General features: G+C 39.7%; 1 protein-coding gene across 1 annotated transcript; it reads right to left on the bottom strand.

Annotated features, from left to right (window-relative positions):
* Positions 1-5,975: 5,975 nt before the first annotated feature.
* LOC106905183 (synaptopodin 2-like protein) lies at positions 5,976-20,627 on the bottom strand. The gene is made up of 5 exons (XM_088016624.1): positions 20,011-20,627; positions 16,169-16,320; positions 15,787-16,086; positions 14,566-14,939; positions 5,976-9,403 (listed from the first exon to the last, which is right to left on the bottom strand). Exons 1-5 carry the CDS (start codon positions 20,110-20,112, stop codon positions 6,849-6,851), a joined length of 3,483 nt encoding a protein of 1,160 aa, XP_087872750.1. The 5' UTR covers positions 20,113-20,627; the 3' UTR covers positions 5,976-6,848.
* Between the last annotated feature and the right edge of the window lie 611 nt (positions 20,628-21,238).

Consider the following 21,238-nt stretch of genomic DNA (forward strand, 5'->3'; position numbering starts at 1 on the left):
GAGATTATTTGGATTTAAAGTGACAAGACATCCTAAAAATAGGCAGAACTGACCACACTAAAATCTCGCGATCTACGAATAATTTTATGCAAAAAATGTGATGAACTCTCTGCTTTTCCTTTGAGTGTTGAGCTTCATTTTCATTTAATAATTTATTTCTTCAACAGAACAATTTGCTTTACCCTTGTTCCGCTTTTCTCAATAAGATGATTTCTTATCAAATCAATAACATTAGCTCTCTGATACTGAAAATAGTAGGTCAAATGTTTGAGATGTAAACAGTGGTGCCCCCAAGAGGTTGGCAATAAGTCTTGAAAAATGCTGGCCGCCTCATTCCTCCCCCTAGATAATCATGTTCACGTCATAGAAAGGCAAACAAAGTCATCTTCTTCAATGAAATCATAAATGTAAAACCCAATAAATAAATAAAACAATAAAATTTTGTCTAAGCTTCATCCTCCTAAAACTTTACTGCCCTCGTCAGGCCAGCCCTACGACAAATTTTTTAGGGATGCCACTGGATGTAAGGCATAGTTTAGAAACAAGAGGTTGAACGGATGGGAGAGAAATCTAATCCAGAAAAAGTTTGCTGACGTTTGTTAGATGTTATTCTCAGTTGGTTGCGGTTCCCAGCAGATTTTCAGAGGGTCCCTTAATCAAGCGAAGCTCACTTCAAACATGGCGTCCAGCCCCACTCGTGCCCTTGAGGACATTAAATCGTGGTGGCGGCTTTGCATTTCTCTTGACTAACCACTCGGACGCGGTTCCAGCGGTATGTCACTGTCAGTTGAACAGGTCGAAAGCAATTATGTAAAGCTGGAGGTGAGTCCCAGCGCGCGAGAAGAAGCAGAAGGGTCTGTCTGCAGGGAGGCAGTTAATGTAATTGCTTTTCATCCTCTGTAATTGAAGCTCATTTCCTAGTTGCGTTCTCTGTCCTGTGTGAGCTATTTTTATGAGTCCATGTTGTACAGCACACAAAATCTCCTGCATTTGCACTCAGACAGCTTCTCCCCTGTGATTAATGCGAGCCGGTGGGGGCAGGATTAAAAGCTGGAGATTACAGGTGTTTTTTTCAGGATGTTGCAGGGAAACGGAGGCCGACAAGGAGCCGGTGGCGGCGCTGGCTACAGGAGCTGAACGCAAGGGCCCGTGTGGGTCCAGTTACCAGCACCTCCAAAGAGAAGAGGCGCTCCTGTCCCCCTTAACCGGCCGGTTTTAGCTCCAGATAAATCTGCAGGAGACAGCTGGGGAGGAAGGGCATCAGTCAGCACATTCCCAGATACATCCATCTGCGCAGACTAAAATCTCTACCGCAGAGGGCCGCATTCCTCACAGTGTAAGACGAGGTGAAAAAAGTCCCCAGTCAACATCTCATTTGGTTAAAATAACAGCTCTGCTTGAAAATATGTTAAACCAGTCATGATTATGCAGCTATTACTTATTTTTAGTTTATCTTCTAAAACTGAGATGCTAAAATCTGCTTTCTACATCACTTGGATGTATCCAAAACATGCAAAATTATCTGATAACTTGGATTCACACTGCAAAAACACAGAATTTTACCAAGTATTTTTGTTTCTAGTGCTGATATCTTTGTGCACTTGAAGTAAGACATAAGTAACTTACAAGTAACTTATCAGAAGCTAGTTTTAAGTAAGTAATCACAGAAATGAAAAAAGTACTAGTTCCAATGCCAGATTATTTTACTTATAATGTGGGAAGGTTTTCTTCTCATAAGAGGAACTAGTGCTTTGTCATCAATATTAAGGATTTATTTACTTAAAACAAGATTCTATGTTTTGATGATAAGTTACTTGTAAGTTAGTTTTGTCTTATTTCAAGTGAACTAAGATATTTGCGCTTGAAGCTAGACCAAAAATTCTTTGTAAGATCTTTTTTGCTTTGCTTTGCAAATAGCACCATTTGTATCTTTTGGGCGGTCACCATTGCTGTCACACACCTTCATGTTTCTTGTGTCTTACCTGTGAGACGTCGAGTCTCCGCAGGAGGAAGATCCAGGTCCCAGACCAACAGGAATCTAGATTCCCAGATCTCGTATTGTACTGCCTGCCGTCTCCTTTGCTCTGCAGAGACTGAAACCCAATCAGCCGGGTTCTTCCTGTGCTATGGACCGCCAGGTCGTGTTCAGGGCAGGCGGGGGTAAGAGGTATATTGACAGGTGGGTGTGGTGTTTTCATTTCAAATTTTGTCAAAATGAACTTCAAATTATTATTTCTTAGCTGTGTTTAGAGTTGAAACCTGACAATTGTAAACACAGCTTTAGAAAAGACATTAGAATAGAGCTGGTTAAGTTTAAAACACAGTGTATTTGCAAGAAAAATTATTAAAAGAAATAACATTTATAATTTGAGGAGAAATTATAGAAATTCTATTGTTTTTAGTTTCGTTGAAATTTTTAAAAAGTTTGAACTAAACAAATGTAATGTTTCAGTTTATGATATAAATCTGTGCAACAATCAAATTAAAGACACAGGATAAATTTTTACTTTTAAGAAAATAATAAAACACAATATGCTAACACTCAGAGTTCTGTATCATTACAAATATATCTCCTTTCTTTGTTATTTACATATTTTTTATATAGATATTCTCTGTTTAGTGTTTATAGATGTATCAATATGGATAAATGATTGACGCTTAGTTGCTTATTTTTTAGATAAATGACTTGAGAGAAGGGTAGACTGTAAAACGTCCATTTTTTTTTCTTTTTAATCCTTTTTATTTACAATTTTTGCTTGTATCAACAAGTGACATGTTGATTTTAAACTCAGACATGAACTAAATAGTCATTTAGACTAGGAAAAATTTATTTAGCCAACAACAACATTATGTTGCCAGATTACAGTTTGCAAGTTCACACAGGAAAAGAGGTCTTAGTTTTTGGGGGCAGGTTGAAATGGAATCTGATTAAACTAAAACTGAACTGTTTTTCCATAACGATAATTATTGAATTAGAAGAAAAAAGGTGGAAGCCTCCAAGGATCACCATCCAAAGTGGGAGGTATGGAAGTGGCAGCATCATGCTGCTGTGCTGCAGGAGGGACTGGTGCACTTCATAGAATCAATCATGGGGAAAAATATTATCTGGAAATATTGAAGCAGCTTCTCAAAACAGCAGTCAGGAACTCAAAGATATGGCAAGCATATTGCAAAATTAGCTAACGAGTGGCTTAAAGTCAGCATTTCAGTGATTTGGATGTGTAAAAAGTCTTCAGATAAACAATATTTCTTCTTGAAGTTTTGAAAATTCATGAAACATCCAATGTTTTGTTGGTTTCTTTAGTCCAAGTGTTCCTGTCTGTTTCATTTAGTCATTTTCCCTCAGCTCCTCCTGTCATGCTCCCCCCATCGGTGCTACACATTAAATTAATTAGACTAACTGCCTCTTTGCTCCAGTAATCACTCTTTCTGATGTTTACTGTATACATCCCATTTTTTTCACTCTCTTTTGGATGGTGCGCTCAATCCTTTTGGGTCTGTTTTACTCCTTCCTCATTTTTTCTAAATTCACTCAGTTTATTTCATATCAAAAATCAGTTTTATTATGATTCTTCCTGATTTTTGCCTTTATGTCTCCATTTCAGTTGAATTCTTGTTTCTCTGGAGTATAAACATAACCACAATGAGTTGAATGAAAAGAAACTTTGTATAATTTCTCATATTTTATCATGTTATTATCACAGTCTGCATGAATTAGGGAAAATGACCACAATTTATGGAAATTTTCCCTCCTTTGACCTCTGACCCAAAACACACAATCCTGTTGACCTAGAAATAGTGACAGGATGTGCGAGGCCATATGAGGTGGCACTTCCTCTGTGCTCCCAATCACATTTTAAAAACCCATCAGAATTAAGAGTTTAGCACCGTGCCAAACAGTTTGAGATTAACAGCTCCAAAAATAGGTGAAATGGGTCGTTTGAGTGTGTGCGTGTGTGCGTGTGTGTGTGTGCGCGTGTGTGTGCGTGTGTGTGTGTGTGTGTGTGTGTGTGTGTGTGTGTGTGTGTGTGTGTGTGTGTGTGTGTGTGTGTGTGTGTGTGTGGCGTGTGTGTGTTTAACTGCATGCGAGGGGTCCATTAGGTTTGTGAGGACCAACGCTTGACCCAACAAGATCAATTATTTTTTATTTATTTTAAGCTAAAAGAATTAGATTAGTTTAATAAGCTTTTAGCAGAAGGGTTAGAATAAAGAGCTGAAGGGTAATTTTAATAATTTATACTCTCCAGGCTTCTGGAATAACTTCTGAATAAAAACAGCAATAAATGTCATAATGAAGAATTTTATATTCATCTGTGTTTTCCCTTTGAGTTGCAGAGCAGTTAAGCTTACCATCAGATCTGGACAGGACTAAAGTTAGCGCCGAGCGATAGCCCCTTACTGTCAACTGATCGCACTCAAGGGTCAAAGGTTAGATCCCTTTACGTGCTTGGGTTTCCCAGCTCCAAGGCCATTAGATGGATGACATTAAGCTGCTTTAAGATGTAGGTCAATGTTGGAGGGAAAAATTAAACATAAAGGGCAAAACAAACTAAAGAACAGTCTACTTTGCTGAATTTCTGTCCTAGTCTTGCAAGAATATTTAGTATTGGTGGGGACTTATTATTTAAAATCCACATTTTGAATGTTTTTGTTCTTCTGTTTGGGTCTTAACTGCTTCTTAAAACAGCCCAAGGACTTTTAAAAAACAAACAGCTGTTATTTGGCAATAAGTTAATGTTTTTCAAGCAATAAGTGCCTGATTGTGTTTTTCAAGTCACAATCGGGCACTGCCCTGTTACCTAGCAACCCGAGCCAAACCCACTCCTGTTACCTAGCAACCCGAGCGGGCTCCAGTACATTTGGCCAGCTGATTTTACTTCTGTCTGCGCTGAACAATGGATGCTGGAAAAGACAAATGTTTTGTTGTTGTCTTACCATTCAGAAACCACTTTCTGCAATCTTGTTGGTTGTGCAGAAGGCTCCACTTCTGCTTTTCAAAGACGCATAGTTGTACAATTGTGAATCTGTTTGCAGCTATTTTCTCGTGCGAGTGTAAACCTTAACTTAGGTGGGCGACCATAATGTTCCATCATCTCCCAAAACAGAACGACTTCTTCGTCAAGTTGTCGGGCTTTTCCAAGTCCCTGGTTCTGATGCTAGTACCTCCACCAAAGATGGCAGAGGAGATAAACCTCTCCACAACAAACCTATAGAGGATCTACAGCTTGTTGCAAACCACTGAAACCATCAATTAATTACAAATAACTGAATAAAGTTCTTTAAACTTATCTGATTTACATTTGTTTACCATGACAACTTAATTTGAAACATGTTGGTGGCAGCATCATGCTGGTGGGAGGCTTTTCTTTACCAAGCACATCCATCACTACCAGTTTATGTTAGAGAAGGATGAAGATAGTAGGGATGGAAAATGAAAAACGTAACCCTAAGGTCCTGTGATTTTAATGTGTAAAAAAAAAAACATATCTTAGTCTTCTTATATCCCCCTTTTATTTTATGAGTATGCTTTGAAGTTGTCATTTTACATTTGCGAAATGCAAATGTGGAGTTGTAGGGGTGCAAATACTTTTTTAACACAATACTTGGAAGTCTAGATAGATGCATGTAGAGCTACAATGTAAGGAAATAAACTAAGATAGGAAAATAAACTGTAGAGTTGGTGATAATCTGAGACTGTAAAATCTGAAGCAAAACATTGTAGGAAATATTAAACTATAATAGTGCAACATACCTTGATGACAAATCCTACAGCGCCTCCATGTGGTAAAAGTTGGGACACAATTACAATAGTTTCTTAAGCAAAGAGTCAGTTTAAATTAATCCACAAAAGAGTCATAAAATGCCTTAAAGAGGCTAAAATTTGAGAAACGAATGGGTGTGGTGTACTGCAGGTCAGTGCAGGGGTGGGTGTTGACGACACGGGTGACACAGGGAGAGACAGAGTGACAGCTGAGGTGAGTCATGTCTATTTTTATTCAACCTCATGTTTCTGTGAAAAAGAATCACAGCTAAACAGACATGTTGTACTTATTCACTGTATTTCATGTTCTATATCAACTACCAAGTGCAGCAAAAGGTTTTCCGCTACAACAAAGCACACAAAGATCAAGGATCCAACTTATATACTTTAAACCATCTATAATATTTAATATTAACTATGCGATAATTTATTTAAATGTGCTACTGTGTGATAGCAACAGGTTGGATGTTGAAGATTGTGAAGGTAAGCAACCAATCAGCATATTTGGAACATTTCTTATCTCTGCTTTCTGTACATCTTTTCCCATTTTCTGCTACACCTCTCTTAAATCATACCCACTATTACACATCCTCTATCACACTTTTTTAGTCATTAAACTCAAATCATTATGCATGTTATTTACAAAACTTTGCTTCATTTCTCTAACAAACTTCAGTGATTATTGAGCAGTGTTTTTTTAAAGGAACCTTTTATGCAAACCTCACATTTTGCATGTTTTTGCACTTCCATTTCTAAAAAAACAGTCCAAGAGTTTTAAAAAACCACCCAGCCAATTTCTGGACATATATATATATTTGGTGTCTGGAAAACAAACCTTTTCAAAAGATGGTTCATTCTCATATATAAGAATGATTTTGTGTAATGAACATGTTTTGTAACCTGTTAAAGGAAGCACAATAGGTCACCTTTAAATTAATGTTCACCAGAAGAATCAAACATGAACTGGTTAATTAATTAAATGTGATACATGTGATTTCAAAGCAAACAGATACTGTGATTCCAGAAGATTTAAAATTATTTTTCCATTTCCCCAGTTTTTATTCCTCTTGTCCAGATGAAGATCTGTTTAGTGTGTGGTGAATCCAGGACGCCATATGCAAGGTTGCAGGCCCAAGTTAGAAGTGCTGAACCGAGGCCTGGGGACCCTGGGCGGCTGAGAGCCACCGGGTGACTGGTAAGAGGAATTACTGGGACTCATAGGACTTAGATCTGGGGCGCTCTTGAAACTCCTGTTGGCCTGCGGAGGAGGGATTGAAACCGGAGGTGAGGAGAAGGTTGGGAGCTGAGGAAGACGAGCAGTGGGGGCAGGAGGCAGAGGGGAGGAGGCCCACTGAGGCTGAAAAGGCTGTGGTGGAGTCTGGTGGGGTTCATGGGGCATTGCTCCAGCAGTGGGTGGGGTAAACTCATCAGAGTACCTTAGTGGTTCTCCAAGATTGGTGGCTGATCGAGGTACAATAACTTTTGGTGTGGGTCCTGTGGCAGTTGGCGGGGGTGTTGAGAACCTCTTTACCTCGTAGACCCGTGCTGTCTTTTGAGGACCACCTCTCTGCTGATTGGCATTGGAAGGATCCTGGGGAACGCCACCTCCATAGCTGAACAGGGAGGAGTTAAGCTGGTACGGCTGGTGACTCATTATGTCAACAGGTTTGATGCCTGATTTGTGCCCTTTGGGTCTGTTTGTCCCTGGCTTTGCTACCTCGGGTTTCCTCTGGGCCTTCGGAGGGCAGGACGGAGACAGTAGGGGGTTGTAGTTGATCGGAGGTGGGGCGCGAATGTTAGGTGAGTACTTCCATGCGGCAGGAAGGGAAGGTGTGGGTGAGGGTTCCCTGGTTTGAGCTGGAGAGTAAGGTGCAGCAGCAACAGACGGAGAACGCTCAACAACATACCGATCCATCCTGTTCTGTCTGCGGGCAAAAAGCTGACCTCCTTTTCCAGCGAGCTGCAGAACCTGGGGGGTCTGTGGTTTAGGAGCCACAGCAGGGGGCTTTGGTCCTCGCTGCGCCTGCATGAAGTTACAAGCTTCTGCACCAAGTCTCAGCCAGTCTTCCTCAGGCCCCGACTCATGACCCGCCTCCCCACTCGGCGCTACTCCAGACTCAACACATGGGCTTCTTCCTACGCAACGATCATCCATGTTTTGCACCATCGACAGCAAGTCTGGGTTTGGAGAAACATCTTTGCTTTGCAGTGCACTGAACATTGGCTTCTTGTTGCTACGACGGCGTGCATCATGAAGGATGCCGGTGCGAGTGGCTGGGACGGAAATGCGTTGCTCTCTTGTGGCCATTAAGTCATTGGCAGGAGCCTGGGGAGGCCCGGTTGGGGAAGCTGCATTGCTTATGTTGATTATTGGGTGGACAGATGGAGATGGAGACGGCTGAGGGAGAGGAGGTGCAGGGAAGGAGTCCTTAGCTAACTCAGAAGATGGATTCAGAGAGGAAATGTGTGGCGGTGGATAAGTAGGAGCAGGAGAACAAAGGTAAGGTTTAGCAATTGATGGGTGTATCGGAGAATACTGATCTGTAGATGGTGAAAGTGGGTTTGAGGAAGGAGCATGCGCTGCAGGAAGAGAGGAAAATGTTGAAGGAGGCTGAGAGAAAGACGAAGAAAGAGCTGACGGAGGAGAGTAAAGCGCAGGGGAAGAGTTACTGTTGTTATTTCTCGGAGGGATGTACAGAGAGGTGCTGGACACCGCTCTTCTTGCATCTGGCCCTGGAGGAGGTTGGGTTGGTGGGATTGTCATGGTGGACACTGCTGAAACAGGCTTGGGAGCCATAGTTAGCGGTGTGGGTTTGGGCTGGGGAGGTCGGAACATCACAGAGGTCACAGACGCACGATTTGGGGTTGTTCCTGGGGTGAAGGGCCGTGCAGTGCGGTTCAGAAAGCCGGGATTAGGATTAAAACTGGAGTTACTGATTGAGTCCATGCTGGGGCTTGGACCAAAATCAGAGTGGGCTGTGTTATTAGAGTTACTGTGGAGCCCATTTTGACTTTGTATGGGTGTCTCCGAGGGTGGGCTCAGAACCACACTCGCCTGGCTTACGGCAACTGAACCCCCGTTGGTCAAAGCCACAGCTGGAGGAGACATATGGTTACTGATGTGTTGTTTAGTGAAACTATCGCTGGCTGAAATCTCCAAACCCGAGATGTCCAACCCTAAGCTTTGATTTCCAGAAGGCAAACGTCCTGGTGTCAGATGAGCTGAGTGGTCCACCTCTGCGCTGTGGTTGGCGCTTGGTGTTGTCGGGGTAGTTGGTGTGGTTGACGGGCAGGCAGAGCTTCTCCTGTCTAGCAGATCGAGATAACCTGAATCCCACGTAGAGTCAAAAGACGCAGAGAGTCCTTCTTCCTCAACCTCAGAGCCACTTAAAACTGAGCTTCCTCCTCCTTCCTCTTCTGTCTCCCCTCCTGTTTCCCCTTCTGTTTCGCCTCCTCTGTCTCCTTCAGCCTTCCCAAAGCAGGTCAGTGTGTACTTCTTGGCTCTCTGCCGCCGTTTCTTGAACATAAGAACCCCTTTCGAATTGGGGTTGGGAGCATCAGTCAGCAAAGATGCAATAGAGCGGCATTTAGTGCGGGCTTCTTTCACCTGTTTCTCCACCACGCTCTCTCCACGCTGCAACTCTGCAAGACAGGAAGCAAAAAATAAGCGAGAGACGAAAATAAATCTGCTGAAATGAGCAGAAATGCAGGGGAGAAGCAGTAATGGGAGTTCTGATTAATACAAAACAGGGAGCGGGCAACAAATAAAGGAAGCAAAACAGTGTGATAGTTCTCTCTGCCTGCTGGTGGCGGCTGATTCAGTCAGTATCATCACAGCTAGGGGTTGGGATGAGCATTCGCAGTGACTGACAGGAGAGCGTGTTGTGGATTTAGAACAAAGCATTCCTGCTGCTCTCCAATGTTCAGTCACACTCTGGGAAGATTAGATCACAGTCTATCTGCTTCCCAAATTGTGTCCATATGCTTACATATTCCTCTCTGTTTGGATACATGCTTAAGGACGGATAAATATAAGTTTTAAGACAGATTAGAAAGACTTTTCTAAATGTAGATTTCAGAAAATGTGCCATCCTTTGAAATTACAGAATTACAATCTTATTTTATTTTATTTTTTTTAATGAATTCCAACACAGTCAAATGCAGCTTTAGATATTTCACTGTTTTGGCTGGTGTTGAACATGTGTATATTTTGAGTGACACATCATTGAAACACATACAAGGGTACAGAAAATGTGTTGCCCCCTCTCATAATATTTGTTTTTATGTCATACTGAAGTCTTAGATCATCAAGCAAATCTTGATATCAGACAAAGATAACTTTTTACATTGAAAACTTAATTTATTAAGGGAAAAAGTGCTAGATTTATGTGAAAATGCAACTGCCTCCTTTTTTTTGATTACTACATGACCTCTAGAATTAAGAAAGGATTTGAAAACAACCTTTCTGACAACATGAAGGAGGCCAAAAATAAAACAAAAACATGAAAGAAATTCAAGGACAGATGAGATCCTACGTTACTGGCATCTAATAGTCTGGAAAGAGTTACAAGTCATTTCTAAGGTGTTCAGACTTAAGTGAACCACAGTGAAATTTATTATCCACTAATGGAGAAGTGATGGAAGCTTCCCAGTCCTATAATAATTACTCCAAAGGAAAACTCAACACTCAATAGGGAGATCACAAAAAAATCAGAACAACATCTGAGGCCCTGCACGTCGTCTGCTTCATAGTAACATTTCTCAATATAGTTAAGCTACTCCAAAAAGTCATTTTTTTCCAAAAAGTAAATGTAATTGAGTAAAAGTAGTGACTTCCCACCTCTGGCTACTAATTTGGCGAAATTGACAGAACCATTAATTTTTCTCTCCTGAGGAAGAATCCTGCAAAATGCTTAAATATATAAGGATCATTCATAGAGCCCTTAGTTTATTCAGCAAGACAGCCATCTGAAGTGAACCAGCACAAGACCAAGTCAAAACAACAAACAAAATGAAGGCTTCGGATTGGTCTAGTCAAAGTCTGAAAGTTAATTTAATTAAGATGTCACGGCTTGACTTTAAATTTGTGATGAGAAACGCCTCAATGTGGCTGAATGAGTAAACATTCAGCACAAAAACAGCAGGACCACACATTAGGTTTAAGGGAAAAATACTTTTTCACACAATTAACCAGAGTTTGTCTCTTAGAAAACAGCATTTTGTTTTTACTCAGATTATCTTCATTATTTATATTTGCTTGATGATATAAAACATTAGCACTGCAAAACACAAAATCTTACCAAGTATTTTATGGTCTAGTTTCAAGTACACATATCTAAATAGGACAAAACTAATAAAAAGTACAAGTTCCACTAGCAGATTATTTCACTTATGAAATGGGAAAAAACAAGTCTTTTTTAAATTAATATTAAGCTATTGTTGACCTAAAATAAGCTCCTTTATTTTGCTAAAAAGTTACTTGTAAGTTATTCTTGTCTTATTTTAAGTGGGCTAGAATATTTGCAGTAGAAACTAGAGCAAAAATACTTGGTAAGATTTTGTCTTTGTAGCGAAGACAGACAAAAATAAAGCAAAATACTTTTCCACTGTTCGTGCTTGAGAGCAGTTTAGCTCTCTAACTGGCAACATATGATACATTGATTTATTAAACCAGCTAATTGTAAAATGAATATGATCATTATCTTTACCCTGACAGCAAAACGTTTGCTGTAGGTCAATACTGGATTCCAGTCAGTGCAGGGGAAAATGATACATTTCTAAAAAAAATAATAATAAAAATAATTGTGTCCTTGTAATAAATGGAGCTGGGAACTGGTGTTTCAATATAAAAGTTAATAACATCTGCATTCATTGTTTACTGTGACTTTTAATAAGATATAGGAAATGTTGCTCCTACATCATTTTGGTAGAAACTTATTTGATCACAGAATCTTCACAGATTACAACAACAAACGTTTCTTTTTTTTAAAAAAATAGATCATCTAAATTTTGCCTCCAAAAGAAAGTCAGTCAAGAGTATAATGAGCCTTACCTGCATAAACAGTGTGTGGAACCCTGAGTCCACCTTTGTCTGAACCTAAAGGAGATGTGAGGTCCCTCATTTCACCACTAAGTGTGTGAGTGTGTGTCCCTCGGACCCTCCCACACACACCCCAACAGAGTCCAAATCAGCTCTGAGTGGAGACCCGTTTAGTCACTGTCTCCTGTTCTGAGAGCTCAGCCCATGTAAAGACCTTTGTCTGTTTCCAGCAACCCAAAGCAACACATGATGTCAACCCTCTATTCCTGTCTGACAGGCTTCAAACACCTGTCTGCTCTCTGTCCTGAACACACACACACAAAGAGCGGGAGACCCCTCACCTCGTATTTAGATCACTGTGTATATATGTCTGTGTGACACGTAGCGTGTCGCCGGAAGGTTAGCAGTAAGTCATCGCTGTTGTACACAAAGACGCAAAACTCTGCAACAACAGAGTCGGTGATCTGGGACCCAAAGTCACTGTGTGTGTTTGTAACACGAGAAAGGGCAGATCTCTGGTGGCACGGCCACCGTTTGTCCTGTAGTAAAGCCCTCAGCCTGCATTAAAGTTACTCACATCTTTGGGCTCTCGCACCCGATGACAGCTCGTTCATTGCAGCAGCATTCCCTCCAGGAACAGGAACTCAGTCAGTGCATAGTTATTCAGTTTAATCAGCTGTCAGCTCGGTTGAAATTATGACTCAAACCAAGAAGGTGGAAATAACACTTTACAGGTTCAGCAAAAAATATTTATGAATTGAAAACACTTCTGCTGATGTTCCTCAACAAAGAAGTTCCCATCTTGAGGAAGCTTGTCAGGATTAAAAGCTCTTCTGCTATTGCATCATTTTGCGGATTTTTCGGCAAAATGAAACCAAAAAAAACTGAAACAACTGTTTAAATATTATGTTCATCCTGTGCAAATACCCATTTGAGTGGCAGGTAAACCCTGGACACCTGGTCACCAGTCCATCACAGACACACTGTCACAATAACAAACTCTGCTGGACAATAAATTGTCCCAGAAATTATTATAATAAACAATAATTTTGTTCTTTTCAGACCATTTTCAAGTAATACATTATGGCATAATATTGCAAGCTTGCTCTCTCAAAGACCAGTAAACTTTACCTTTGGAATAACATTGGAACTGAAAGACACTTTTAATATCCAAAATAAAACAAAACCAAAAACTATTATTATTATTATTATTAGTAGTAGTAGTAGTAGTATGTTACTCCTATTAGTTGTTGTATTGCTGGTATTGCATTTCTTTAATAGGATTATTTTCTCTTCTAACACTGGACGTGTCGTAATTCTAATTATTTTACAATTGTCTGATTTAATACACGATAATCTGAATCATATTATTGTAATTATTATCATCACCATCTTTAGTTCTTTGTTCTGCATGATGTCACAATTGACTTGGCAGCAGTGTTGCCAATGTTGGTATGCATATAAGCATGAGTGTCCACCCTATACAAAAAAAGGTATTTAATCTGTAATACCTAATCTTTATAACCATTTGCATGCTCTTCAGTCTGCACTCTTAAAAATAGAAAATTGACAAGGAGCATACCAAACCCGAAAAATAATTAATAATTAAGTAGATTTTTAAAAATGATACAAATCTTGATTTAGGGCCATAGGGCGAGAGACGGGGTGCACTTATTTTCTCTTTTTATATTCATCTGTCACTCTTTTGGGGAATTTCATCCACACTTCCCTATAATTACATTGCCTACCCTCTAGTAGAGACAACTAGAATTTCACATTAAGTAGAATATAGAATAAAATTCAAATAATCACTCCACATCAGCTCTCCTGAATAGATTTAAATGAACAGAAACACATGTATATCTGGTTTTATGTGCACATAAGCAGTTATTCACACACTGTCCACATATATACACATTAAGCTGGTCTATAAATCAGGGCTCTGCTCTCTCAATCAGAAGCTTCAGCAGCTATAAATACAGCCACCGAGGCAAATATCCAGAATACTTTAAGGAGAGGATGAGGGGGGAACGTGGAGAATCCCTCTGCTGGTGTCTGGTGTGTCTCACTTCATGCAAGTATAAACGATTGGACAGGAATAGGCGACGGCCACTAGAGGGCGATCGAGCAAAAGATTTAAAACCACAATGTTATGTTTATTTTTTGGACTTTCTTTGTAATGTGGTCTATCTGATGTTGTTTTCTCCTGTTACAGCTGAATAGTAAAGTCCTAAACATGCAGTTCTGAACAAATTCTGAGATAAATCACAAGAAAACTAAAGCGGAACAAAAACTCCTGGGAGATTAAATAAATAAAATGAAATGTTGAGGGAAATATTATTGGAAAATAAATTATCAGCATGATGGAGAAAATTATACTGTGTTTTAGGATCTGCAGAGTAAAGGAGCAGCAAGATTAAAGAATATTGGGTTATTTCATTACTGACGGACAGACAGATGATTTTACATAAGCCTAATGCACATTTGAATCTTCCTGCACTGTTATCATTATTATTATTTTCTTAATTGAGCTGTACTTTATTTGTTCAAAATAAACTAAAATAACAGATGGATGTATGAAACCTTTAGTCAGGTTTTATCCAGATGAAGAAGATACTTAAATCATGTTTCCTATGTTTCCAAATTTCCTGGACGTCCTGGTTTTAACATTTCTATATTAAGGAGTAAAATCTTCAGAAAATCTAAACTAGACCTAAAACAGGTTTATTTTGCTCAAAGCAAATTACGTTAGGATAATACTCACTGGCCTGTCTAGCTTTGTCCATGTAGCTGGTGGAGAGTTCGTCGTTCACCGGGCTGAGCTGCGGTCCCACCATGGGCACCAGATGATGACCGAAGCCCAACTTCAAGGCCTCTTTGGCCCGTTCAGGAGACACCAAAGGAGGGCAGGCTGGAGTAATGTAGCCCCCTGTCTCCTGGAAGCCGCTGTCCCCCTCTCCCTCTGCGTCCACTGGGCCCTGATCAGGGGTTGGGGTGAGGGGGTGAGGGGTCAGGGTGTGAGCGGATGTGTATCTCTCCTCTGGGTCGGGCAGGTAGATGAACTCTCTGCGAGGGACGCTGGTGAGACCCTGAACGTGCCACTGGGTGGAAACTCCTGCGTCTGTAGCACTTTCATACCTGGGATCAAACACAGATGCAGAATTTTACTTCACAATCTGCCATGGCTCACACTGCAAAAACACAAAATCTTACTTAGTATCGTTGGTATAGTTTGTAGTGGAACAATCTTAGTACACTTGATTTAAGACAAAAATTAACTCACAAAGTAACTTTTCTGTAAGATGTAGGAGCTTATTTTAATTCAGTTATTCCGTAATATAAACAAGACATTTTTTTTCATATTATAAGTTAAAATGTCTTGTTCCAGTGGCAGATGTCAATACTTTTCATCAACATTAGGGAATGAATTACTTAAAGAGGCATTATTATGTGTTTTCCAGCTAAGTAGAATCTTTTTATAACACAATCAAGTAGCTATGTTACCTTCAGTTGCAATAAAACACACTGTATATTATATGACTTTGTAAATCAAGGCCTTAAAATTTGGCTTCTGTCTCTTTAAGAAAGTCCGGCTCTTTCCGAGACTCCGCCTTCAGGAAGTCATCACAAGTCGCAGGGGACGTCTGCTCTGTGAGACAGAAGCTTGGAGGAGGAGCTGTGCCTAGAAGGCGGGGCTTTGTCCACCCAGGTGTTTTGCACAGCTGAATGGTTGCCATGGAGATTAAAGGATTTCTCAAACATGCATGAAAGAATCAAATAAACACTCCAGGTTTGTTTTTAATAAGGAAATGACATTATAACATGATGTAAAACTCAAACATGTTACTTGTAAGTTAGTTTTGTCTTATTTCAAGGGTACTACAATATTTTCTCCGGAAACTAGACTGACTTGGTAAAATTTTGTGTTTTTGCAGTGGAGTTTATAGTAAATGTCTTGGAGTTTCTCTTCTGGTTCTTCTCTTACCCGCTCATCTCAGAAGTCTCCTCTTCTTGGTTGTCGTAACGCGAAGGTGAGCGAGCATGAGGGGACGTTCGCCGTTGGCGTCGCTGGTGCGTTTGTGAATGTGTGTCTGCGTCGCTGTCTGTTTCACCGTAGTACGCCTCGCTGTCTGGGGGGGAAGTAATGCCTCTGGATAACTCGGTGGGGGAGAGGAAGGAGGAGCTGTTGTTCAGGAGGGTGGCAGGAGGAGACAGAACCCTGATGGATGATTGAGGTGAAATAGAGCGAGCAGAACAAGGTAGAGAGAGAAATCCAGAGAGGTTCCTGGAATAAAACAAATATCAAGGCAAAATGTGGTTTCATTGTTTACCTGTACAGATAAAAATCACTGGGTCCATGTTCTGACCTTCTAACTTTTAGGTTCAGTGTGGAAGTTTCCTTATCTACTAGGCTCATGGCCTGAGCATGTGTAAGATCTGCACACATCTGGTCACCAATGGCAATCAGCTCATCGTGCTCCTTCAGTCCGGCTCGGCAGGCTTTGCTGCGCTTGCGTACCTAAAGAAAGAAAAGAGTTTACTGCAGTCTCTGGAGTGGCTTTTAGTATTTCCAGAGGTCTTCTACTGGCAGAAGCAGCCTGAAAGACCTCGAGGTGGATTTATGTAGGAGACATGCTACTTAGGAGCTTAACAAGCTTAGTCGTTTTGATGAGGAGAAGGAGAAGGTCCAGCAGCTCTGCACAGTCTCAGTTGAGGACGGAAAACTGGATGTTTGAACTACAAATAAATTATAAAAGAGCTTCTCTATTTGGCTCAACTCTTTTATCACTATAAATCAGTTATTTGCTTATATTGGTGCCTAAATGCACCCAATCTGACCATTTCTATACATTCTTCCTTCACTAAGTACCACAATACGGCTCAATTTGAACATGTGACATAGACATTCATCTTGTCGGTGACGACAAAACATTAGCCTTTCAAAATTGTCATTTGACAAGAGATGGATGAAAAAACACGAGCTTCCAATCTTCCTGGGAAGCATCCATTTTGACAGCACTTTGTCACTGAGATTGTACTTTTTTTAAACCATGGTAATTATGGTATTGATGTGCGTTGAATTTTTGTCACAGAAACAATAAGCCTGTTATCAGCTTTGTGCCAGCACTGAAATCTGTTATTTATATCGTTTTAAAGAATGTGGCTGCTGACTTAATGTTACATGTTAGTCTGAATCACACAAGTACTTCTTTTGGACAAATGAGAGCAAAGAGGAGGTGACTGGACGTAATGCACAGCTCCATCTTTAGAAAAAAACCTGAAACATATCAGCAGAAAATCCTCCTTCCAAATGTTAAGCACAGTGGTGGAAGAGTGATGATATGGGCTTGGTAGCTTGCAGTGCTTAGACTTTGAGGCAAACATCAAAAGCATAAGAAAAGATCTCAAACAGAATATAACAGAATGGCTACGAAAAGAAAAAACAATCGAGGCGCTGAAGAGATCAAATCATAGCCCTGAAACTTAAGAGATATGCAGCGTCAAATGTCCACAAACTTTGATAAAATGAGGCAATGTTGTAAAGAAAAGCAGGTCAAAATTCCAGCAATGTGATACACTGGTAAAGTTATGCATGCAGTTATTGCTTTTGCGTACTTAGTTTTATTCACACATGCTCTCTACTCAGACGATATAATGACAATCTGTTGGATAAGTTTAAACATGATTAAGAACATGGTAAAGACCAGATGATTTTTATGTTGTCCTTATACCTAAAAGGCTGAAAGAAACTGAAAGAAAATAATTGAATCTATTGATCAGTTTTATCATATGCGGCAGCTTGAGGTCAATGATGTCATCGAACCCTCAGGAAGTCCGTTTTTAGAGGTGGTGTGGGGGTGATGGTGGGTTTAGACGAGATGGTGAGCATTCCTGTCACACTTGAAGCTAAAAGTAGACGATAAGGTCGTCCCATCTGTTCCCCCGCACTCACACACACACTAAAACACACACCTTATCATGGCTGCTGAAAGTGAAAAATGTCGATCATTCAAGCACCCACTTGAACTGTTTGCCATCCTGAGACGGCTGCCTCTTGGCCCAGTTTTTCCGTTTGGGTTTAGACGTTTTAAAGGCAAATGTACGAGCACGCGTCATAAAAATGGGAATTTGAACAGCTGCATGCAGCAAGGGGGGCATGTCTGTCACTCACCATATATGGGCGGGGTCTGTCACCCCGCCCACATTTCCAAAATAAGAACTGACTCAAAAAAATCAAAAATATTCCTAGACAGAGAGAGACGGGTTTTACTGTGAAGGAAAACACATCGCTCTCAAAAGTGAATAATGTCAAAATAAAAAGCTTAAAAAAGATTATGTACTGAGTGTGTGTGAGTCTGTATGTTTAAGTCTGTATGTATCTGTGTGTGTGTGTGAGAACAAGAGGTCTGGTTTTTTCCATCCTCGGCCTCCAGCTGCTCTCAAACGAGCTATTCTGATCCGTTTGAGCTCCGTTCTCAGCCGGGCTTATCTGAGGTATGCCTGACCACACATAACACACACACTAAGAGGAAACACACACACCTAACTCCAAATTGAGGTGATTTTCTCAGCCTGAAAATACTGTTTGCACAGATAAATTTGGTTTCAGAGCTAATCTGTCTAAATTTAAGAAGTTTGGAAATTTTGCAGGTGATTGGTCGGCTTTTGTCATCGGGGTCGGTGAGGTCACATTCCTGCTTCCAGGGATAACTTTGCTCATTAGGTCAATGACCCTCAAGCTTTGGTACTCTACCTTTAGTGGTACTTGGTGGTGATTTTGATCTGAATAATTTGCATAATTTTCTTAAGTGTAAAGTGGTAGATAATGGACCAGAAATAAATCTTGATGACTTTAATTTAGATATGATGCTAACACCTAGCTAAATCTGATGCTACAGTAAGTCAGACTAAACTTTGTTGTAAATCAGAATTAGGATTGACAAAATTACTTATAGGAATTAAATTTAGAAAGACTTTTTGCTACTTTCCTCAAATTCAGGAGTTTATATACATATTACAGTTTTTCTCAGTCATTTTGTTCAATCTTCAAATCATTATCAATTAATGAATGAAACTGATATCAAGACTGCAATAGACTCTGCCTGTCACAATAAACAAACATCAATTAATCGCATGATATATTAAAAGAAACTCAATAATTTTCATTTGCTTGATTTTTTGTTTTTCTCTTTTTTTCTCTCTTTTTATCAAAAACTGAATGATAAAAGTCTAAAGTGTTTTGGTCTCAACTATCCCTTTTTTAAAGATAGTTTTGTTTACAGAGACTTTGTTATTTATTTTAATTCTTGTTTCTGTTGTTTTCTTTATTTTGGATATTATATATATCTCTCAGTTCCAGTGTTTAAATGTTCATTAAAATTTAAAGTATATTGATCTTTGAGAATGTGTTCTTGCATTTTTGTGCCACTATTACAATTGTATTACTTGAAAATGGTCTCAACACAACAATGTTATCATTTATCGCAATAAGTACTGGGACAATTTATCGTCCAGCCAAACATGTAATTGTGACAGGCCTACTTTGCAAGCGGCTAGAGGAATTTCTATTTTACATCTCAATCAAACCAGAAAGGAGACAAATTCTGTCCACAAATGTTGGACAGAATTTATGAAGGCTATTTATGAAAGAGTGGCTTCTTTGAAAAAGTGTCTTTTCTCATTTTTGATGGTTCTTTCCATCTGTATAGGCAACATAACCCTCCTCACAAAGCTGTGCTCCAGCAGTTCCCTGGTCCAGAAACAAATACAACAGCTGAAGTTTAAATTAAACTGGACCTTGGCCAAACACTGCTGTGTGAAATAGGAGCCAGGATAAAAGCTAATCTGCAGCAGAACATTGCACTTTTTCGAGCAATGTGAATCCAGATTATTCATAGATAGACAGGACAGATATATAGATAGATAGATATTTGCCATTTCACAACTGTACAAACAAACTTAAACGTGCGTCAATTGATATGTTTCTGTTACGTCATTGAAGAGGTGGAGAAATATTGTAAATAATGTTTTCTGTATTTATTTTATAATTATTGTAACAATGCTAATTAATAACAGTGAAAAACATACTTCTTTTCTTTACAATCTCAGTTTAAATTGTAAACGTTTAAAAATCACAAAACCAGCTCAGCACATTAAACTTGCCAGATATACAGCAGTTTTTTACATATTTGTTTTTTGACCACTGTACCTTTGCCACCTGTAGAGGCTTCTGCTGCTCCGCTCCTCCTTGCAGCCTGAACCCCCACGGAGTTCCTCCTGAGAGACAGACCAGGATCTCCTCCGCCACCATCTCTGCTCCCAAACCGCAGACTGAGTGTATGTGAATGTGTGTGGGAAGTCTGTTCTCTTCTTCCTCAGTTCCTCACACTCTGGAGGTATCAGACACTCTCTCTGATCGCTCTCCAGATCACCCCACCCTTTCATTGCTAATGCTGGAATGCAGCGTGGGGTGGAGGGTTGGGGGGTTCAGCGTGTGAGTGTTGGTGACCCTCATCCTCCTGTGGATTCGACACTTGCCACGTCAGTCTCAAGCACCACATACAGGAGGGGATGCTTGCTGATATACACTCCAGAAATAACCACCAGGCCTGACCTCTTCAACACATTCAGTCTGTCGAGGAGCAGTGGAGCAGATTTCTGCTCGTTTTCCCCACAGGATCATTTTCAATGAAAGGAGGGGTAAAAAAAAAAAAATCTATTGAATTTAAAATGTAATTTATTATAGTAGAATGTGCAGTGCCATGGAAATACAGTCAGGTCTACACTGGTATCTGCTGGATATCAAAACATATTTATGTTTTACAATAGCCCAGTCCGTCTTAGACTGACTTAAATTGGTTTAAATTGAACAAAGAATGTGTGGCAACACTTGAAAGTCGCTTTTACATGAGCTTTTCATCTAATCTAATTGTGCTTGAGGTATTTTGTAAAGCAGAATGGATAAAAACATCTATAATATATATATATATATATATATATATATATATATATATATATATATATATATATATATATATATATATATTATGAAGGAATAGTTTAGTTTAATTTGTTGTAAATGCCTGCACCTTTTCAGTCAAGTTGTTTTGAAGTGTGGATAACAAATTATTTGATGACCGACTGGATAAATAAATTAAAAAATCACTCATTCAGTGCATTTTCTCTGGTTGTATTATTATTATTTCACTTTGACTTGCCCTATTGCTGCAGTGTACAAAAACAAATAAACACAACCAAACTTTCCTTGCCACAGGATTATAGCTCCTACACTATAATTAACCATATGCAATGGTTCCACTTTAAATGTATCTGATATTGGAAAAAAACACAACATAATTAACAAAATGCGAAAAAGTTCAAGATACATAGATACCTTGTTATTGGTGAATAGCATGTGTAAGGAAAAGGAAAAACAA

The sequence above is a fragment of the Poecilia mexicana genome, unplaced genomic scaffold (assembly GCF_051168715.1).
Source record: "Poecilia mexicana isolate PSO_F unplaced genomic scaffold, ASM5116871v1 scaffold_19, whole genome shotgun sequence".
NCBI lineage: Eukaryota > Metazoa > Chordata > Actinopteri > Cyprinodontiformes > Poeciliidae > Poecilia > Poecilia mexicana.